The sequence below is a fragment of the Canis lupus genome, chromosome 10 (assembly GCF_048164855.1).
Source record: "Canis lupus baileyi chromosome 10, mCanLup2.hap1, whole genome shotgun sequence".
Lineage (NCBI taxonomy): Eukaryota > Metazoa > Chordata > Mammalia > Carnivora > Canidae > Canis > Canis lupus.
In genome coordinates this window covers 6406496-6422205 of record NC_132847.1, presented here as the reverse complement: position 1 = coordinate 6422205, position 15710 = coordinate 6406496, and the positions used below count along the sequence as shown (strand labels likewise).

At 43.6% G+C, this 15710-nt stretch overlaps 1 protein-coding gene across 1 annotated transcript; it reads left to right on the top strand.

The window, feature by feature from the left end:
• Window positions 1-1602: 1602 nt before the first annotated feature.
• Window positions 1603-13088, top strand: CDO1 (cysteine dioxygenase type 1). The gene is made up of 5 exons (XM_072840603.1): window positions 1603-1842; window positions 4714-4791; window positions 6300-6454; window positions 11199-11368; window positions 12317-13088. Exons 1-5 carry the CDS (start codon window positions 1673-1675, stop codon window positions 12344-12346), a joined length of 603 nt encoding a protein of 200 aa, XP_072696704.1. The 5' UTR covers window positions 1603-1672; the 3' UTR covers window positions 12347-13088.
• Window positions 13089-15710: the final 2622 nt, after the last annotated feature.

The window sequence follows — 15710 nt, the reverse complement described above, 5'->3', positions numbered from 1 at the left end:
GTGAAAGTCTAGATTAGGAGAGCTGAAATGAAATAATTAGGAGACTCAATTAGAAAACACAAGAACAAAAAAAAAAAAATTCAAGTAAACAAAAGTGTACAAAGTACTCTGTCCCAGACTAGTACAATTAACCACCTCGCAACAACATATATCACAAAAGGTTGGCTTCTGGAGTGCTTGCTTTCTACCTCCTTCTGGACAATGGTGATTGACTGACCTGTCATTTTTATTCTCTAACAACGTTGTTAGAATACAGTGTGATGTTTAAACGGATGCTTAAAATATGAATTTAGGATTTAAACATATAGACACATTGGGGCGCTTGGGTGGGCTTGGTTAAATATACAGACATACATTGAAGCAAAATGGGCTGAGGGGAGCAGGGAAAGACCCGTCTTTCAAAAATTCAGGCCTTTAATAACCCTGAATTCGAATTATTCCCTGGGTTCATTTACAATAAGAGTGAATCCATACTTGCATTTCTTCTGTCCCTCACACTTATTTTCATTCACAATTTGTGTTGTTCACGAAGCGTTCGTGCTGAGTGCCCTGCTCGGCATAGAAATGCATTTCCTTAACCAATAGGCTCCTTCAAGTACACGCCTCGATTTGATTTCGATAGTCTAATTAAAACGCTTTAAAGTATTGCTTTAGGGGACATGAATGCTACATACATCAGGTCTTTGCACCGAATATACTATTTTAAAGGAAATGTTTGATTTTAAATTCAAAGAGCGGGTACCTGGCCTTCCCTCGTCTCACTAGTCCTGCTCGAGACCCAAGTGTCCTTTGTGAAAATGCATTTTCAGTACAGTACATTTCGTTTTGAAATTCTTTACATTAAAAAAATATATATATTTTCAAGAAAGACTTCCACTTCCCCCCACCCCCCACCCCCAGCCAGGCTGGAGCCTGCTGTGAGTAGTGTCAATCGATGAAACAGTAGCTCTCCAGCCGGGTAGTAGGCTCCATCCCCAACCTCTCCTCTGCAAGCTCTTCACCACTCCTCTGCTCTCTTTGGAAGGAAGCCTCTTTCCTCCCCCGGCTCCCTCCTCAGCGCCCTCCCCCCCAGCCCCGGACTCCTCCGGGCGGCTTCCTCTCGTGGCTAACCGCGGCGGGGGCGGGGGCGGGGGCGGGGGCGGGGGCGGGAGCGGCGCGGGGAGAGGGGCTGGCATGGGCAGACACCACCCGCCGCGGCCAGGTGGGGGAGAGGGGCGCGGAGACCCCGGCAGGCGGGGGCGCGGCCGCAGGCGTTCCCGGGCGCGCCGCGGAGCGGGGGGACCCGGGGCGGCGAGCCTGGACCTTGTCCGCACGCTCCCGCCGCCTCCGCCGCCGTCGCCGGGTCGCTCCCCGCCTCTCCCCACCCTCCGAGGGCCGTTGGTACAGTCCCGCTGCCTCCGAGAGCTTAAAAGGGGCCGGGGCCGCCGAGCCCGGCCGAGTCGGTGCCCGTCCGCGCGCGCGCCTCCTCTCCGCTGGGGGACGGCCGGGGCGCCTCGGGCCTGCGGCACTCGAGCGCTCGGGGCTCCGGTGTGTGCGCGCCTGTCCGCGGGCAGCCGCGACCCCCCGCCGCCCCGCTCCTCTGCGCTCAGCTCCCGCCCGGCAGCCCCGCAGCCCCGCAGCCCCGCAGCCCCGCAGCCCCGCGCAGAGCCGCGAGCCCGCCAGCGCCGCGGGGATGGAGCAGACCGAGGTGCTGAAGCCGCGGACCCTGGCGGAGCTGATCCGCATCCTGCACCAGCTCTTCGCCGGCGAGGAGGTGAACGTAGAGGAGGTGCAGGCCGTCCTGGAAGCCTACGAGAGCGACCCCGCCGAGTGGGCCGCGTACGCCAAGTTCGACCAGTACAGGTGAGCGCGCCCTCGCCGCGGCCGCCGGAGCCGGGGCGCGGGTCCCCGAAGCCCTGCCGACGGCGCGGGCTCGGGACCGCAGGAGCAGCGGGCGTGGGGAGGAGGAGTCTCCTCCGGGAGCGCCCCCCCACCCCCCGGAGCGCCCGCAGCCCCGGCCCCGCGGCCCCAAGGTGGGTCATGCGTTTCGTGCTCTTCCCTCCCGTCCACCCGAACGCTTCCAGACCCCCGCTCCTCCTCGTGGGCTCCTCTCCCCGGCGCGGTCGGTCTCCGGGGGCCCCGCGCGCTCAGGCTCCCTCCCCCCGGGCCGCCGCCCCCGGGGCACTGACGAGCGTGCTGCCCGGAGAGAGCTCCATCAGCCCTCCGGAAAAAGGGGTGGCGGCGGAGGACACAGCCCCCTAGCTCTCCATCCATCGGTCGCCTGCGGCGGGCACCTGCCAGCAGGCATTTTTGCCAATATAAAATAGCATCGTAGGGTTGTCAGCTGCTGGCGTTTTGGGGGTTTTGATTTTTGTCGTTGTTTTCAGCTTAAACTGAGCCTCCCAAACCCATTGAACTTCCTGGACTGCGGGTTTATTCCAACTCGCCGTCAGGGTTGTGAGTTAAAGACCGGGTTCCCTTTCAGCCCCCAAGCAATATGCTTTCTCCTGTCCTCGGTTCTGAGGCTCTGGAATGTAAATTGAAGACCGCTGCTTCCCACATGTGCTGGAGTGAGATGGTCCTTTGAGGCTCTGGCTTGGTGATAAAAGTAAAAAACGAATCTCTCTACCCATCCTCTAGCGACAGAAGTAAAACTTGACCCCCCCCCCCCAAGGGTGAGGCTGTTTCCTACGAAGGGCAGCTAGCTAATACTCGAAAGATAAGAATAAGCAGAGATTGTTTTCCTTGGGAGCAGTTGGGGTTAGTCACCTCACTTAAACATAGGCGGTGTATTTGTCGACAAGGGCAGTTTCATTTGTGTTTCAAGATTTGAGATTAACAAGTGAAGCCTGCTTAAGATCCCATCTCCCACTGGCAAGTGGGCTCCAGGAAATTCCTTTGGTTCCTGTCCTTCTGGGGCTGCCAATAAAGCTACCAGAGGCCACTTGTTAATGTTGCCACTAGCTTCAAGTGAGGACTTATTAGGGGCCCGGTACCCATCCAGTCACTTTCAGTCACTTTACTGGTGTAGCAACTCATTGACAGTTCTGTGAGATAGGTACAGTTCCTTACCCACCGACCACCGCCAGATGAGGAATGTTAGGCAATGAAAAGGTTGGATTACCTGCACCAGGTCAAACTTCTATCAGGTAGCTGCTCCAGGATTCAAATGAGCATCCTCATTCTAAGCCCTCACTATAAACAACCACTAAACTTCCAGCCGACTCATGGTGTAGAACAGTTTGCTCTTGGCCCAGATACATCATTGTTCAGGTGGACTTCATCAACCATGGTGGGCTATAAGAACAGCGGCATTTCCAGGGGCTTTGAATTCATCTTGAGTGACAAGTTCCAAGTCACTTGACATGGAAGGATTTCTGTTGATCTATTTATACAGGTGTCCGGACATGCAACTAATGCAGATAATGATGCAGTCCTGGGTGTTGGGGGGAATGTGGAGGGAGAGCATAGGAGAGCAGAAATCATCCTGATAGAATTTTTTACATGCAATTGGTGTTCGCGCTGCAGAGGATTCTGATCTCTGACCTTGGGAAAGCCAGTGCAGAAAAACCAAGGCAGAGTATGTTCCAGTGTAAGCCAGACAGTAAATTCGGGGGGGGGGGGGGGGGAGGGAGGGGAGGGAACAGAAAGGCAAGAAGGGTGACCCTAAGGCTCTAAGACTGGTAGAGGGAAGAAGAGTATCCTCATACCAGAGTGGAGTTTATGGGGAATTAAAGGCTCTGTGCACACCCCCTCAGAAAGGTCAGAAAGAGCTACAAAGTGATGATGACTGACATCTAAAAAGCACTTATTAATCAACTCTCTCAGGGCTCCTGCTCTGCCAGCACCTGGCCTCCTGCCTGGGGAGGCAAGGGGAGGAAGGGGCACTCAGAACATAAATGACCAGATGACCATGTGATCAAACACTCCCCCAAATATGGGATAAAGATTCCTCGTCCTAAAAAAAACTAAACAGATGTCATAGTTATCAAGCTTTGTTAATTAGGTGGCATGAATAGTACCTCTTTGATTAATAGAAACTTTAAAAGTAGGTTTGTTTTGTTTTCTGTGGTTATTTTGATTTGGGATTTTATTTTATTTTATTTTATTTTATTTTATTTTATTTTATTTTGGCCAATTACTCCTGGAAAAGGTTTAGAGTATTATTTACTTTCCTTAAGACATTTCCTTTGTTTTTACTTAACTCCTACCCTGTTTGTGGAGGAATTTTCAATATGTGTGCTTTCAAATGTAGTTTGTGTCTAGGCTATAGCAAAAACTGAGAATTCTAGAAACAGCTATTTAATGAAACCTTGTTTCTTAAGTTTTGATTTAGCTTTAGCTACAGGGAGGAGGGAAAAAACAACAGTAACATTCTTGCCTAGAGCAGTAGTGAACTTTGCAAATACCTCTGTAAGAAACGTATTCTTTTTATCAGTTTGAGGCTGTCACGTAGAGAATCAAGGAATTTCCTTTTTCTCCTGTTCCCCTTTTTGTGCCACTAATTAAAATGCAGCAGCTATAAACGTGATACAAAATCCAAAAGTGTCCATAATGAACTGTGAAAAATTGTTACCATTTGTGTTGGATTTTTCTAATTAGAAAACCACATTGAAAGTTGTTTAGCGGGAGAAATGTTAACATTTGTAAACGAACCATGCTTTGTGACATACTTATTTTTCCTAATGCATATTTCGTCAACCAGATTCAAATCTCTGAATACCTTCCTTTCAGGTATACTCGAAATCTTGTGGATGAAGGAAATGGAAAATTTAATCTAATGATTCTATGTTGGGGTGAAGGACATGGCAGGTAATACAGTTATTCATTTGCAGATACTTATTAGATGATTTATTCCAGCATAAGGAAAGTTCAGTGCCAGAATGGCTACAGGTCTTGGGAGCATTAACAAATTTCATGTTACAGTTATTTGTTCAAAATGTTCCAACAAAAGTTCTCATGGGAATTAGTTTAAGAGTTTAGGCATATACCATGTACATCAAACCCAGCCCCACAAATGAGTAGTAAATCAAAGGAGGTAAGTAGCCAGTTTAACTTTTTCTGTCTTCTGTGGAGCTAAATGTATGTGGAATTTTGCTAAAATTTGACCTTTGTGGTGCTTTGAAGTCTGTAAACAATTGCAGGACCAAAGACCAAAGTGTGCTCATTTGGAACCAGAAAAGCAATTCACAAATTCAGAAAATTTCTTGCTATTTCAAGTTTATTGTTAACTGACTTTTACTTTTTTTAATTTTCTCTTCAATTTTTTATGTAGAGGATAAGGCAACTTAAACTAATACCAGTTCTTTGAAACTTGGTTCCTTAATTTATCCTAAGTTCACAAACTTGTGAGTATTGTTATCTGTGATCCTTCTCAGGCTTTTGAGAGTGGTAAAAGCAGTACTTGCAGACCCATTTTTGATGGGAGAAAGGAAACCTGAATTTATGAGATTTGGAGGTAGTTAGGTCTATATAGGACTTTATTTACTCATATGGAATGGTGGTGTTTTTGTTCATTTTCAATATTATTTGAGAACAGATAATGTCAAGAGTAAAACTAGGCTCTGTGGATTTAGAAGGTGAGTTCTTAAGGTTTTATGCACTCAACGTAGAAGATAAATGCTAATAACATATACAGGTTCACACCTTTTATACCATTTACTCTAAGATTCCATAAATAAATGTTTTCTGCAAATCCAGTGTACTATCTTTCTCCCACTATTCTTGGGAGTTAATCACAGGTGGAGTACTCTAAATCTGCAAAATGTTAACAAGATTACAATACAACTCTTGGATGCTAACACACATACACCTACCTTTTGTCCCCCAAAGGAAAGAAAAGAGAGAAAAGGCCTGCAGGGGAAAAAAAAAAACCCACTATATGTTAAGTGTGATCTTACATGTGTGATGCAATTATTAGAGATGATTATCTTTATCCTTTCTAAAATTTCTCTGATGTTTTATAATCCAGGTATAGCCCAGCTTAATTGAGCTATCAAAGCTGTGTCTTGCAAAAGACAAGAAGGTTGCTGGTTTTGTGTTTGTTACCAAAGTAGCGTTACAACATGATTTTTTTTAACCCAATTTTTAAAAATGAACTGTTCTGTATTCCAGTTATGCACCAGAATTGCACCATGTATATGCATTAATATGGAAGACCTGGTATTTTATATGTTGCCCTGAACAATGTTAATTACAAACTGATGACATTTACAAGTCCTCTGGACAGTACGCAGCGGTAGTGAGGTCTGGGCAGAGTGTTACTGAGCTCTGAGTACTGGGCTATCCACTGAGCTGAATTGTCTTTTGTGTATATATAGCAGTATCCATGATCACACGGATTCCCACTGCTTTCTGAAGATGCTGCAGGGAAATCTAAAGGAGACATTATTTGCCTGGCCTGACAAAAAATCCAATGAGATGATCAAGAAGTCTGAAAGAACCTTGAGAGAAAACCAGTGTGCCTACATCAACGGTAACATGGAATACCATTTTCTTAGGGCAAGTGGGAAAAGCCTTGAGCTCCCATTTGAAATACTGCTTGCATATTTATATGTCCAGCAGAATTTGGTTCATGGAGTCATGATTTCAGATACTTGGAAAATGATCTAAAGCAATGGGTTTTGTTTTTTTAAACCTTTGTGTCTGAATTAGAATCACTCAAAATGCATGCACATAGGTTGGCATGCACTGAAAAGTCATTTCCTGCCAAGTCTGAGGACAGTTAGCATTGAATATGAATTTACAAAAGTAGATTATTTTATTTTTATTTCTTTAAAGCTTTTATTTTTGAGTGATCTCTACAGCCAACCTGGGGCTCGAGCCTATAACCCTGAGATCGAGTTGCATACTCTACTGACTGAGCCAGCCAGGCACCCCAAAAGTGGATCCTTTTAATAAGGGAGTGAAGTCAGGTTGGAAATACTAGTCTTTGTGTTAAAAAATGTAAGGAAATGTTCTGGAAGTGGTTAAGAATTGTAACTGGTCCCTGTTTTTATAAAATGTACACAGCATACCTAAAAGAATATTCTCAAGAGAATCTTTAGAGAGCCCATTGTTTAGCAGTGACTTATAGATCCCCTACCAAGAATTCCTTCTTTTTCCTAAATGTAATATGGGAGAGCCAGATGCTTTTCAAAAGAGGCTGTGATTAACATCTGCATTTCTAAAAGGGAGAATAACTTTCCAAAAAGCCTGTTAAAGATTATAGATCATTTTTGATTCCCATTTATAGAAGAGATTGCCAACACACCAGAAGAATAACACATCTGAGGTCACTCAGCCTTTAATTGCCAGTCAGGATTTGAAATCAAGCCATTTGGTTCCAAAGCCCATACCCTTAATTGGGATGCCATCCCTCTGATGTAATATAAAATATTACAGAGAGTTTTTTTTTTTTCTGGTCCTGCAGCTTTCTTCTTAGATCTTAAAGTCCCTTATTAGTTTTGATACTTGTCCTAAATTTGTTTATGAGTTTAAGAATGCAAGGCACTGGGGTACCTGGGTGGCTTATTCAGTTAAGTGTCTGCCTTCCACTTAGGTCATGATCCCAGAGTCCTGAGATGGAGCCCTACATGGGGCTTCCTGCTCAGCGGAGAGTCTGCTTCTCCCTCTCTCTGCCCTCTCCCTGCTTGTGTTCTCTCTCACTTTCTTTCTCTAAACGAAATAAAATAAAACAAAATAAAAGAATGCAAGGCATTTACAAAGGTCAGATAGTATAGCAAGGTTTCTTCCTCCATTGACAAAACAAAAAAGTATTTGTTTCTTATGTGGCAGAAAGCATTTATTTGAAGGTTGCTGTATATATGTTAGACACACCAAATTTCTAAGAACAGTTTTGTTGCCTGTATCACTCGCAATAAGGCCAACAAGCCTTCCAGAATAATTGCTTTCTGCTAGAGTCCCAGAATCTTTATGAAACTAAATTGGGTCTTAAAGAATAGGTAGAGTCGTCCACGCAGAGCCTACAGGAGCCAAGCAGGTAAGGCAATTGAGAAATTCAGGCCAGGAATAAGGGTGCAGGGACTGCTGTGTGCAAGCCACACTGTCTAAAGGGCAGCAATGGCCACTCAGTTCCAGCCACAGTGCTCAAATTTCTTTTTTCCATTGAAGTGAAAATTCTGATGGGTGGGGGGAGAGCTGGGGGGGGGGGGAATGTGGATTTTGCCAATCAGCAAAATGTCGGGTAGGATAAGCTAAATATTTCTGTAGACTAATTGCCTGTAAGATCAAAAGCCTCAAAAGTTCAACCGTAGATTTTTACGGATGCAAGAAGAGTGCAGATGGATAGGGATCAGTAGGAGGGACGTTTCGAGTGCAGGGAAGAGCATGAGGGAAGGGAAGGCACAATCCTTGCAAAGAATGAAAAATGTTCAGTAGTGGTTTGGCTGGAGAGAAGGGAGAATGGGCTTGGACACGAGTTAGTAGAATAGTGAAGTGAGATCAGGGCCTGGGACTCCAAAACCAGCTGAAGGTAAGAGCTTGCTTTGGTCAGTAGAATTTTATTGGGAGCATCTTGATGGATCCCATAGCAGTGTGCAACATAGAGTGGAAGAAAAAAGATAATTGGGACAAGGAGACCAAATTACCTAACGTAAAGGCAAATGGTAGACATGCCTGGACCAAACTGGCATCCATGAGCATCACCAAGAAAGGTCCAAGGTTATTGTGAAAGATGGTACACCATGGGCATAAAAGAAATGGAGGCAAAGACAAATGGACAAATGGCTGCATGGATGGACAGATGGATGGATGCTGGGATTATTAAGAGCAGATTTCAGACAAGAGTTTCAGGGGCTTCTCTAAAGGATGGTGACTAGGTTTTGTGGGGTCTGTGCTGGCAGGATTGTGCAGCATGCATTGGGTAGTGTATGTGCTTGCAATCGGAGAAACAAATAATTTGTATAAAGGCAGTCAGTTCTTAAGGAGGTGGAACTTAGGCTCAAAATTGTGCTTAAGGCCGGTCTATGATGAGCAGTAAGTATAAGCTATGGAATCAGAGTCTGCATAACTGAGATTACGTCCCATTTTTGGAAATGAGGAAAACTGCTAAGGATCCCAGAAGTTGTGACTTGTTGGAAGGTGGTCTAACTATAGCTGAGATAGAACCTGTCTTCTGCTTCTAGGCTTCACTATTCTCTCATGCAAGCTTATGGAGCCAGATCATAAAGCATAAATCCTAATTTGGTGCCTACATTAACTGCACTAATTTCACTGAATTCCTTTCTTGATTATTCCTCAGATTCTCTCCTAACTATAAATTTCTTAACGTAGTTTTGAGTATTTTGTCTTTCCTTCTCCCCTTCCCCCAGGGCCCTTAGACTTGCTTCATTGTGAATTGGTCAGGCTCTCAGTCAGGGCTCACCTGCTATCCTGGGGTCCCCTCACATCATGCAGGCTTTCCCTTTGCTCCCTCCCATTGCTGATCTTATTTCCTCATCTCTTGTCTGCTTCCTTCCTGGTTCATACTCTTTTTTGGTGGAAAATATCTTCACTGGCTTTGTGAGACAGGGTTCATGAACAATAAGTTTTTGAGACCTCATATATCTAAAAATCCTGGCACCATGATTGATAAATTAGCTGGATGTGGAATTAGGACCTCAGATCTGCTCTCAGAGCTATGAAGGTAACCCCTTGACTTTTCTTTTCCAATCCTCTTTCTGAAAGCCTGGTACCATTCTGATTCTCAAATCTTTCTATGAAATTATTTTTTCTTTCTTGAAACTTTGGAATGTCCCCTTTTAGTTATCTTTTCCTGCCCTCTGCATTACAGTCCTGTACCTTGATTCATGACTCTCATTCATGGTGCTGGGTAGTCTGTGGGTTCTTTATTCTGGAAATCTGTATCCTTCTATTCAAGAAAATACTCTCAAGGTATTTCTTTGGGATTTTTGTTTTGTTTTGTTTTGTTTTGTTTGGTTCTGTTTCTGAATCTCTTAGTGCTCAGATATGAAACCACCTGGACTAGTTGTCTGATTTTTTTTTCCTTTCCTATTTTCTGTTTTTGTCCCTTTGTCCTTAGAGTCTTTTCCAGCTTCCTCGGTTTTTCTTTCAACCTTTCTATTCAGGGGTTTCGTTTGTTTTTTTTAGTCTCCTCCTGAGAAGTGTCTGTTTCAAGTGTCTGCATTTTGGGGTGTTGCCCCAACCCCCATCTTTAATACTAGAGGCCTTGCCCCAATGTCTAGTGAACTTGGCTGTAGGCTAATATTTGAAAACTAGAGACAAAAAAAAGTTAACTGGTGGCTCTGAACATATGGATGGTGTGTGTCAACTGGATTTCACTCTGGGATAATCTGGCAGACATTTTTCCTTGAGGAACAGCCAATGGTGCTATCTTTAAGAGCTTTGTCCTGGAGCTCATCAGATTCCCTGAGAAGCTGTTTCCCATCTCCTGTCCGAGGGGAAAGAAAATCCTGTTTGGTAGTATGCTGGCAGCTAGGTGGAAAGGAAAGCAGGGATCCTACCATTCAATAAGTAAATGTTGACTCATATCACCAGTTTTTCACCTGGTATCTGCCAGTCCTGAGCTCGTGTATTGTACTCTTTCTAGAATATAGATCTCAGACATGTACTCTGGGGAATGAGGGAAAGAAATGGTAAAAGGAATTTGAGCCTGGCTTTCAACCAGTTCTTGGATTTTTAGCCCCATCTTCACCCTCACTTCCAGAAGTAGTTTTACTGCCAATCCCTGAGCTGTTCAGAGCTGTGTGTGTGTGTACACATATGTATCATGTCAAGATAAAAGGTTAATTTTTGGCTTTCCCCTGGGTTAGCTAAGGATTTAGCTTTCTATCCTTGGCAAAACTATTCATCTACTTACAAGCTCTCAAACTTTTATTGAAGATTTTATTCACTTATTCATGAAAGACACAGAGAGGGGGAGAGAGATAGGCAGAGGGAGAAGCAGGCTCCCTGCAAGGAGCCTGATGCAAGAGTTGATCCCAGGACACCAGGATCATGACCTGAGCCAAAGGCAGACGCTCAACCACTGAGCTACCCAGGTGCCTGGGTTGATGCCTTTTTAAAATGATTTTACTATAATTGTAGGGTTTGGGAAATAGTCGAGTACATATTGCTTACTGTCTTTCACTGGAAAGTCACTCCAAAGTAATTTCTGTCTTTATCCGATTGATTGATGATCTCAGGTGGTTGACAAAATTTTTACCTATACCCATCATCTAAGCCCCTTTCTCCACTTTTCCTTCTTGGGTATTGTCTAGATTCCATTGGCTTACATCGAGTAGAGAACATTAGCCATACAGAACCTGCCGTGAGCCTTCACTTGTACAGCCCACCTTTTGATACATGCCATGCCTTTGATCAAAGAACAGGACATAAAAACAAAGTCACCATGACATTCCATAGCAAATTTGGAATCAGGACTCCATTTGTAAGTATGATTCCCCTCTCCTAGGATTAAGTGCTTTGTGGGTTGGCAACATGACATTATATGCATTGCTTTTTTTGTTCCAGATATTGTTCAAATGTCTCATTGTAAGTATTCTCGAAATGAAGAATGAGAGAAAAACCTTAACATGAGAGAGGGACCCTTATATCCTAATTCTTTAACTTTGGCAATGATAATTTCAATTGACCTTTTTTTAAAAAACGTAAATTAGACACTAAGAATTATTTGAGAAACTTAAAAATGTTATGCTCATCCAAAAGAAAATGTTTCTTCATTTAATAAGAATTAAAACTATATTATTTTATGTAACTGCTGCTGCCGTGACTTAATATTCTTAGGCCTGAGTGACTGGAACAACATAAACCACTTGCATAGTTAACCTTTGCAAAGTCAAGGCCCTTTTCTGAGGATATAAATACACTCGCCTGTTTTGATTGCCAAGTTGCTTTTTCTGGGAGTAGTGATACTGTTTAGACCACAAATCAATGCGAATAGACTCTGATAACATGTTCCCCCACTAGAGGAATAAGAGTTTCCTCCTGAAAATAATTAGGCAGACAACACTGATATGGTAGGGCCAGTCTTCTCCCTCTAGTGAAATAAACTGGCCGTTCAGGGGAACAGTCTCAAATGAATAACGAGAATATCCAGGAATAGACAATGGGTGACCACTGATACTGAAACTATCCTCACAAATCTTAAGAAAGTACTGCCTCAGAGGGAAGCAGGGGCAGAATTTTCTCAGGTGATTGCCCTGCCTCGTTCTCTGCATTCTGATCCCCAAGAGATAGTCTTATCACAGGAACAAAAACACGGGGCTCCTCTGCCAAAGCCAAATTTTCATACACTTCTAGAAAAGCAGGACGCCTTAGGAACCAGCTGAAAGTTCTCATGTAAAGATGCTTACACAACTTTCTTTCTTTCTTACAGACAGCTTCAGGATCACTGGAGAACAACTAAGGAGCATCAGATCCTTTAAGGTTTTAGCTTAAGGTCTGCTAAAAAAAAGAATTAAAAAAAAAAGTTTTGCCCTGGACAGGAACAGCCTCTACCATCTGCTCTCCAGTAATAGTTATGAAGCCAATATTTAGATCTCTTGCAAGGCAGATGCTAATTGTCAAGCATTGAGCAAGCAATAGTGCCCCAAGCTATTGCAGAAGAAAAATCCCAGTAAAGGAAAAATGGGCTCAGAATTTTCAAGACCAATTCAAGCACTCTCCTGGTTTTCTCCTCTAAATTCAATGGAACCATATGGGGGAATATCAGTGAAGATTTTTAGAGCTTTTGGAAGCCCTTTGGTCTCTGAATTGTAATTAGCAATAAACCAAAATAAGAAACCCCAGATGTCAGATGCTTGCCTTGTTACTTGGAGGACTAAATGTGGGTGTCACTAGTATCCTTTGTATGTTCTTGATATCTGCAGAGAATTTTGAATCTATGGAATTTATTTTTTCAGTCTTACTTGACAAATTCCTGTCCTATAAGTAGCAGGATACTGTAGGCAGAGAAACTTAAGGCACTTTTGCCACTTGGTAATGAAAGGGAGGGTGGAAGAATTAGAAACAGTACCTGCACCCCTAAACCCATGCCAAACCAAAACCAGAAACTCCTCCTATCTAATATGTCCAGTGGTCATGGTGGAAGACTTTGTACTGCCACTAAAATTGCCAAATTATTTTAATAAAACTGGATTTGAATACAATTCAAAGTTGTCTTGCTGTTTGAGAATTTCATGTAACTCATACTTCCTTAGATTTAGATGGAGCAGCAAAAGCGCTGTGAAAGATGCTTTTATGAGGTAAAGTGGTGAGAGAGTAAAAAAAAAAAAGGCATTCAAAGCAGCTCACTGTTTTGTGTTTCACGTATGTTCACTAAGTGGCCAGAGGTACCAAGTGAAGGGCCTCTGGCTCTGGTGTGGTTGACCAATGTAAGCAGTTTTGCCTGAAAATTACAGGTGGGGCTGTCTGTGTTTTGATGGGAATCGGCTTCCAGCATTTAAAAACAGGAGATGTCCTAGAACAAGGTGTAGATTTCCAGCTTCTTGAAAGTCTGAAGTCCCTGTCTTGCATTTCCATTGATGTCACTTAGCTGGGATCAGATCTGCCCCTTGGTTGGGGCCACTTTTCCAGTCTGGGCTAATGTCCAACTCCCTTGTCTGTCTTGTTGGTGTTCCCTCAAAGGCCACATAGTATTAGAGTTTGCTGCTCCTACTTCAGGCAATCATTTTAGGAATACCCGGCATAATCTTGGAATTTATGCTCTCAAGAAATTTAATGAGAAAGTCAAGACCTTTGAAGATGGTTCTATGTAGGTCATTGTTTTGTTGTTCACACCATCTGGTAGAATTATTTCTATCTTTACATCTTTGTTTCCTCTCATCTTTGAAAAGGATGTTAACTATTTGAGTGCTTACTATATAGTAGGCATTGTTACAAGTTGTTTTGATGCACTAACTTCTGGAAAAGTTCTTCATGAATTAGGTCCTGTGTTGGTTTTCTGCTGCTGCTTTAACACATGTTACCACAGACATAAGGGCTTAAAGCAACACACTTATTTTCCTATAGCTCCATAGGTCAGAAGTCTGTTTCATGGCATTAATATCAAGATGCGTTTCCTTTCTGTGGAGTTCTGTGTTGGATCTGTTTTATTTGGTGTTTCTGTTGGATCTGTTTTATTTGGTGTTTTTCCCTAGCTTCTGTAGACTGCCAGCATTTCTGGCTCAGAATCCCCTTGTCCATCTTCAAGCCAGCAATGATAGCCTAAGTCCTGAATGTCTGCACTCTGACCCATCCTTGGCTTCAGTTTGCTCCTTGGAAGGACTCAAGCAACTAGAAATTATCTGCATCTCTACACAGTACTCTTAAATCTGTTAAGTCTCTTGGTGTGAGATGATATACCCATAGATTCTGGGGGTCATTCTACCCCCATCTACCCTCTTGCTGCCAGAGAGCCATGTCCATCCCATGCACAAAAGAGATTCACCCCATCCCAGGGTCCCCAAAGTCTTCATCAGTTTCAACGGAAAGTCCCAAATTTTGCCCAAATCTCAATTTGAAAGCCCCAGATCTCATCATGTAAGTTAGGTCTGGGACACCACTCTTCCCCTATTTAGAACTGTTAAGCATGGTTTAGAAACTTGTCAAATTTATCTGCCCAAGATATTACAGACCTAGGGTTTGACCCCAAGGAACTTCTTTGGAACTTGGTCACTTTATACTTAAGCCTTTCAGGGTAACAGCAACCTGGGCCATGTCCATTTTTTTGTGTTTTCTACTATATTAAAAGAAAAAAGAGACAGTCTATGTTATATATATATATGGTATAAGTGGTTAATAGATAGTACTTTTAATACACAAATTGAGTAATACCCTGTTTGTGGCAAGCAATGGCCAAATCTAAATTTGAGGATACTTATAAATCTGACGTTCATTTAAAGACCACTCTGGTGCCTGTGGCTATCCTGGCCATCCTGTCCACCCTATTCTCTGAGATTGGCCATGTTGTCTATCAACCACGACTGTTCAAGAAGGAGCAGACATGCTTCTCCAGGAGCTCAAAGTTCTCTTGGCTCAATGAGGTGTTTGCACAGATGGCAAGGCAGTGAAGCCATCAAAGACCCAGATGGATTTTGTAGAAAGAAGGAACATTGAGGACAGGAATTGTACTGGTTGATGGAAGATGAATGGGATATGATGGATGAGGGTAAGGACTTGAGTGTAGAAAAGGAGGAGGAGGAAGGAGCCCCTGTGTAAGGAGTCCAGGAAAGGCAGGGCTGGCTGTTGGGCCCGCGAACCATCTCAGTGTTCAGGACCTCCCATCTCACCTGCAGCCTGAGGTGCTGCACTGCCTGTCCCCTCTGCCTGGCTTGCCCTCCTCCCCACCCTTCCCATGGCCTTCAGAAGTCAGCTCAAATGTTTCCTCCCCAGAAAGGAATTCCCCAACCACCATATAGAAAAGCAAACACCCGGCTACTCTCAGATTTCACTGAAGCATGTAAGAGTATTTGGAAAGTACTTTCCTTTTTTCGCTCCTTAATTCTCTAAATCTTACCAGTAAGATGGGAACTCCATAGGGTGGAAGCATTATTTCATCCACAGCCTTATCCTGAGCACTTAGACCTGAACAAAGCAGGTACTCAGTACCCACTGATGAAGTGAATGAAAAAAGCTCTCAGTCTCCTCATAACAATTTTGTATTCAGATACCCTGATGCTACGGTCCTTTCCTTGTGTCACCAAATCACCTGTGTCATACTATTATATATTAAGTATGGAAATTCTGAGGATAGTATTTTTAAGCCAGAGACTTCATTCATCAGGCTTATG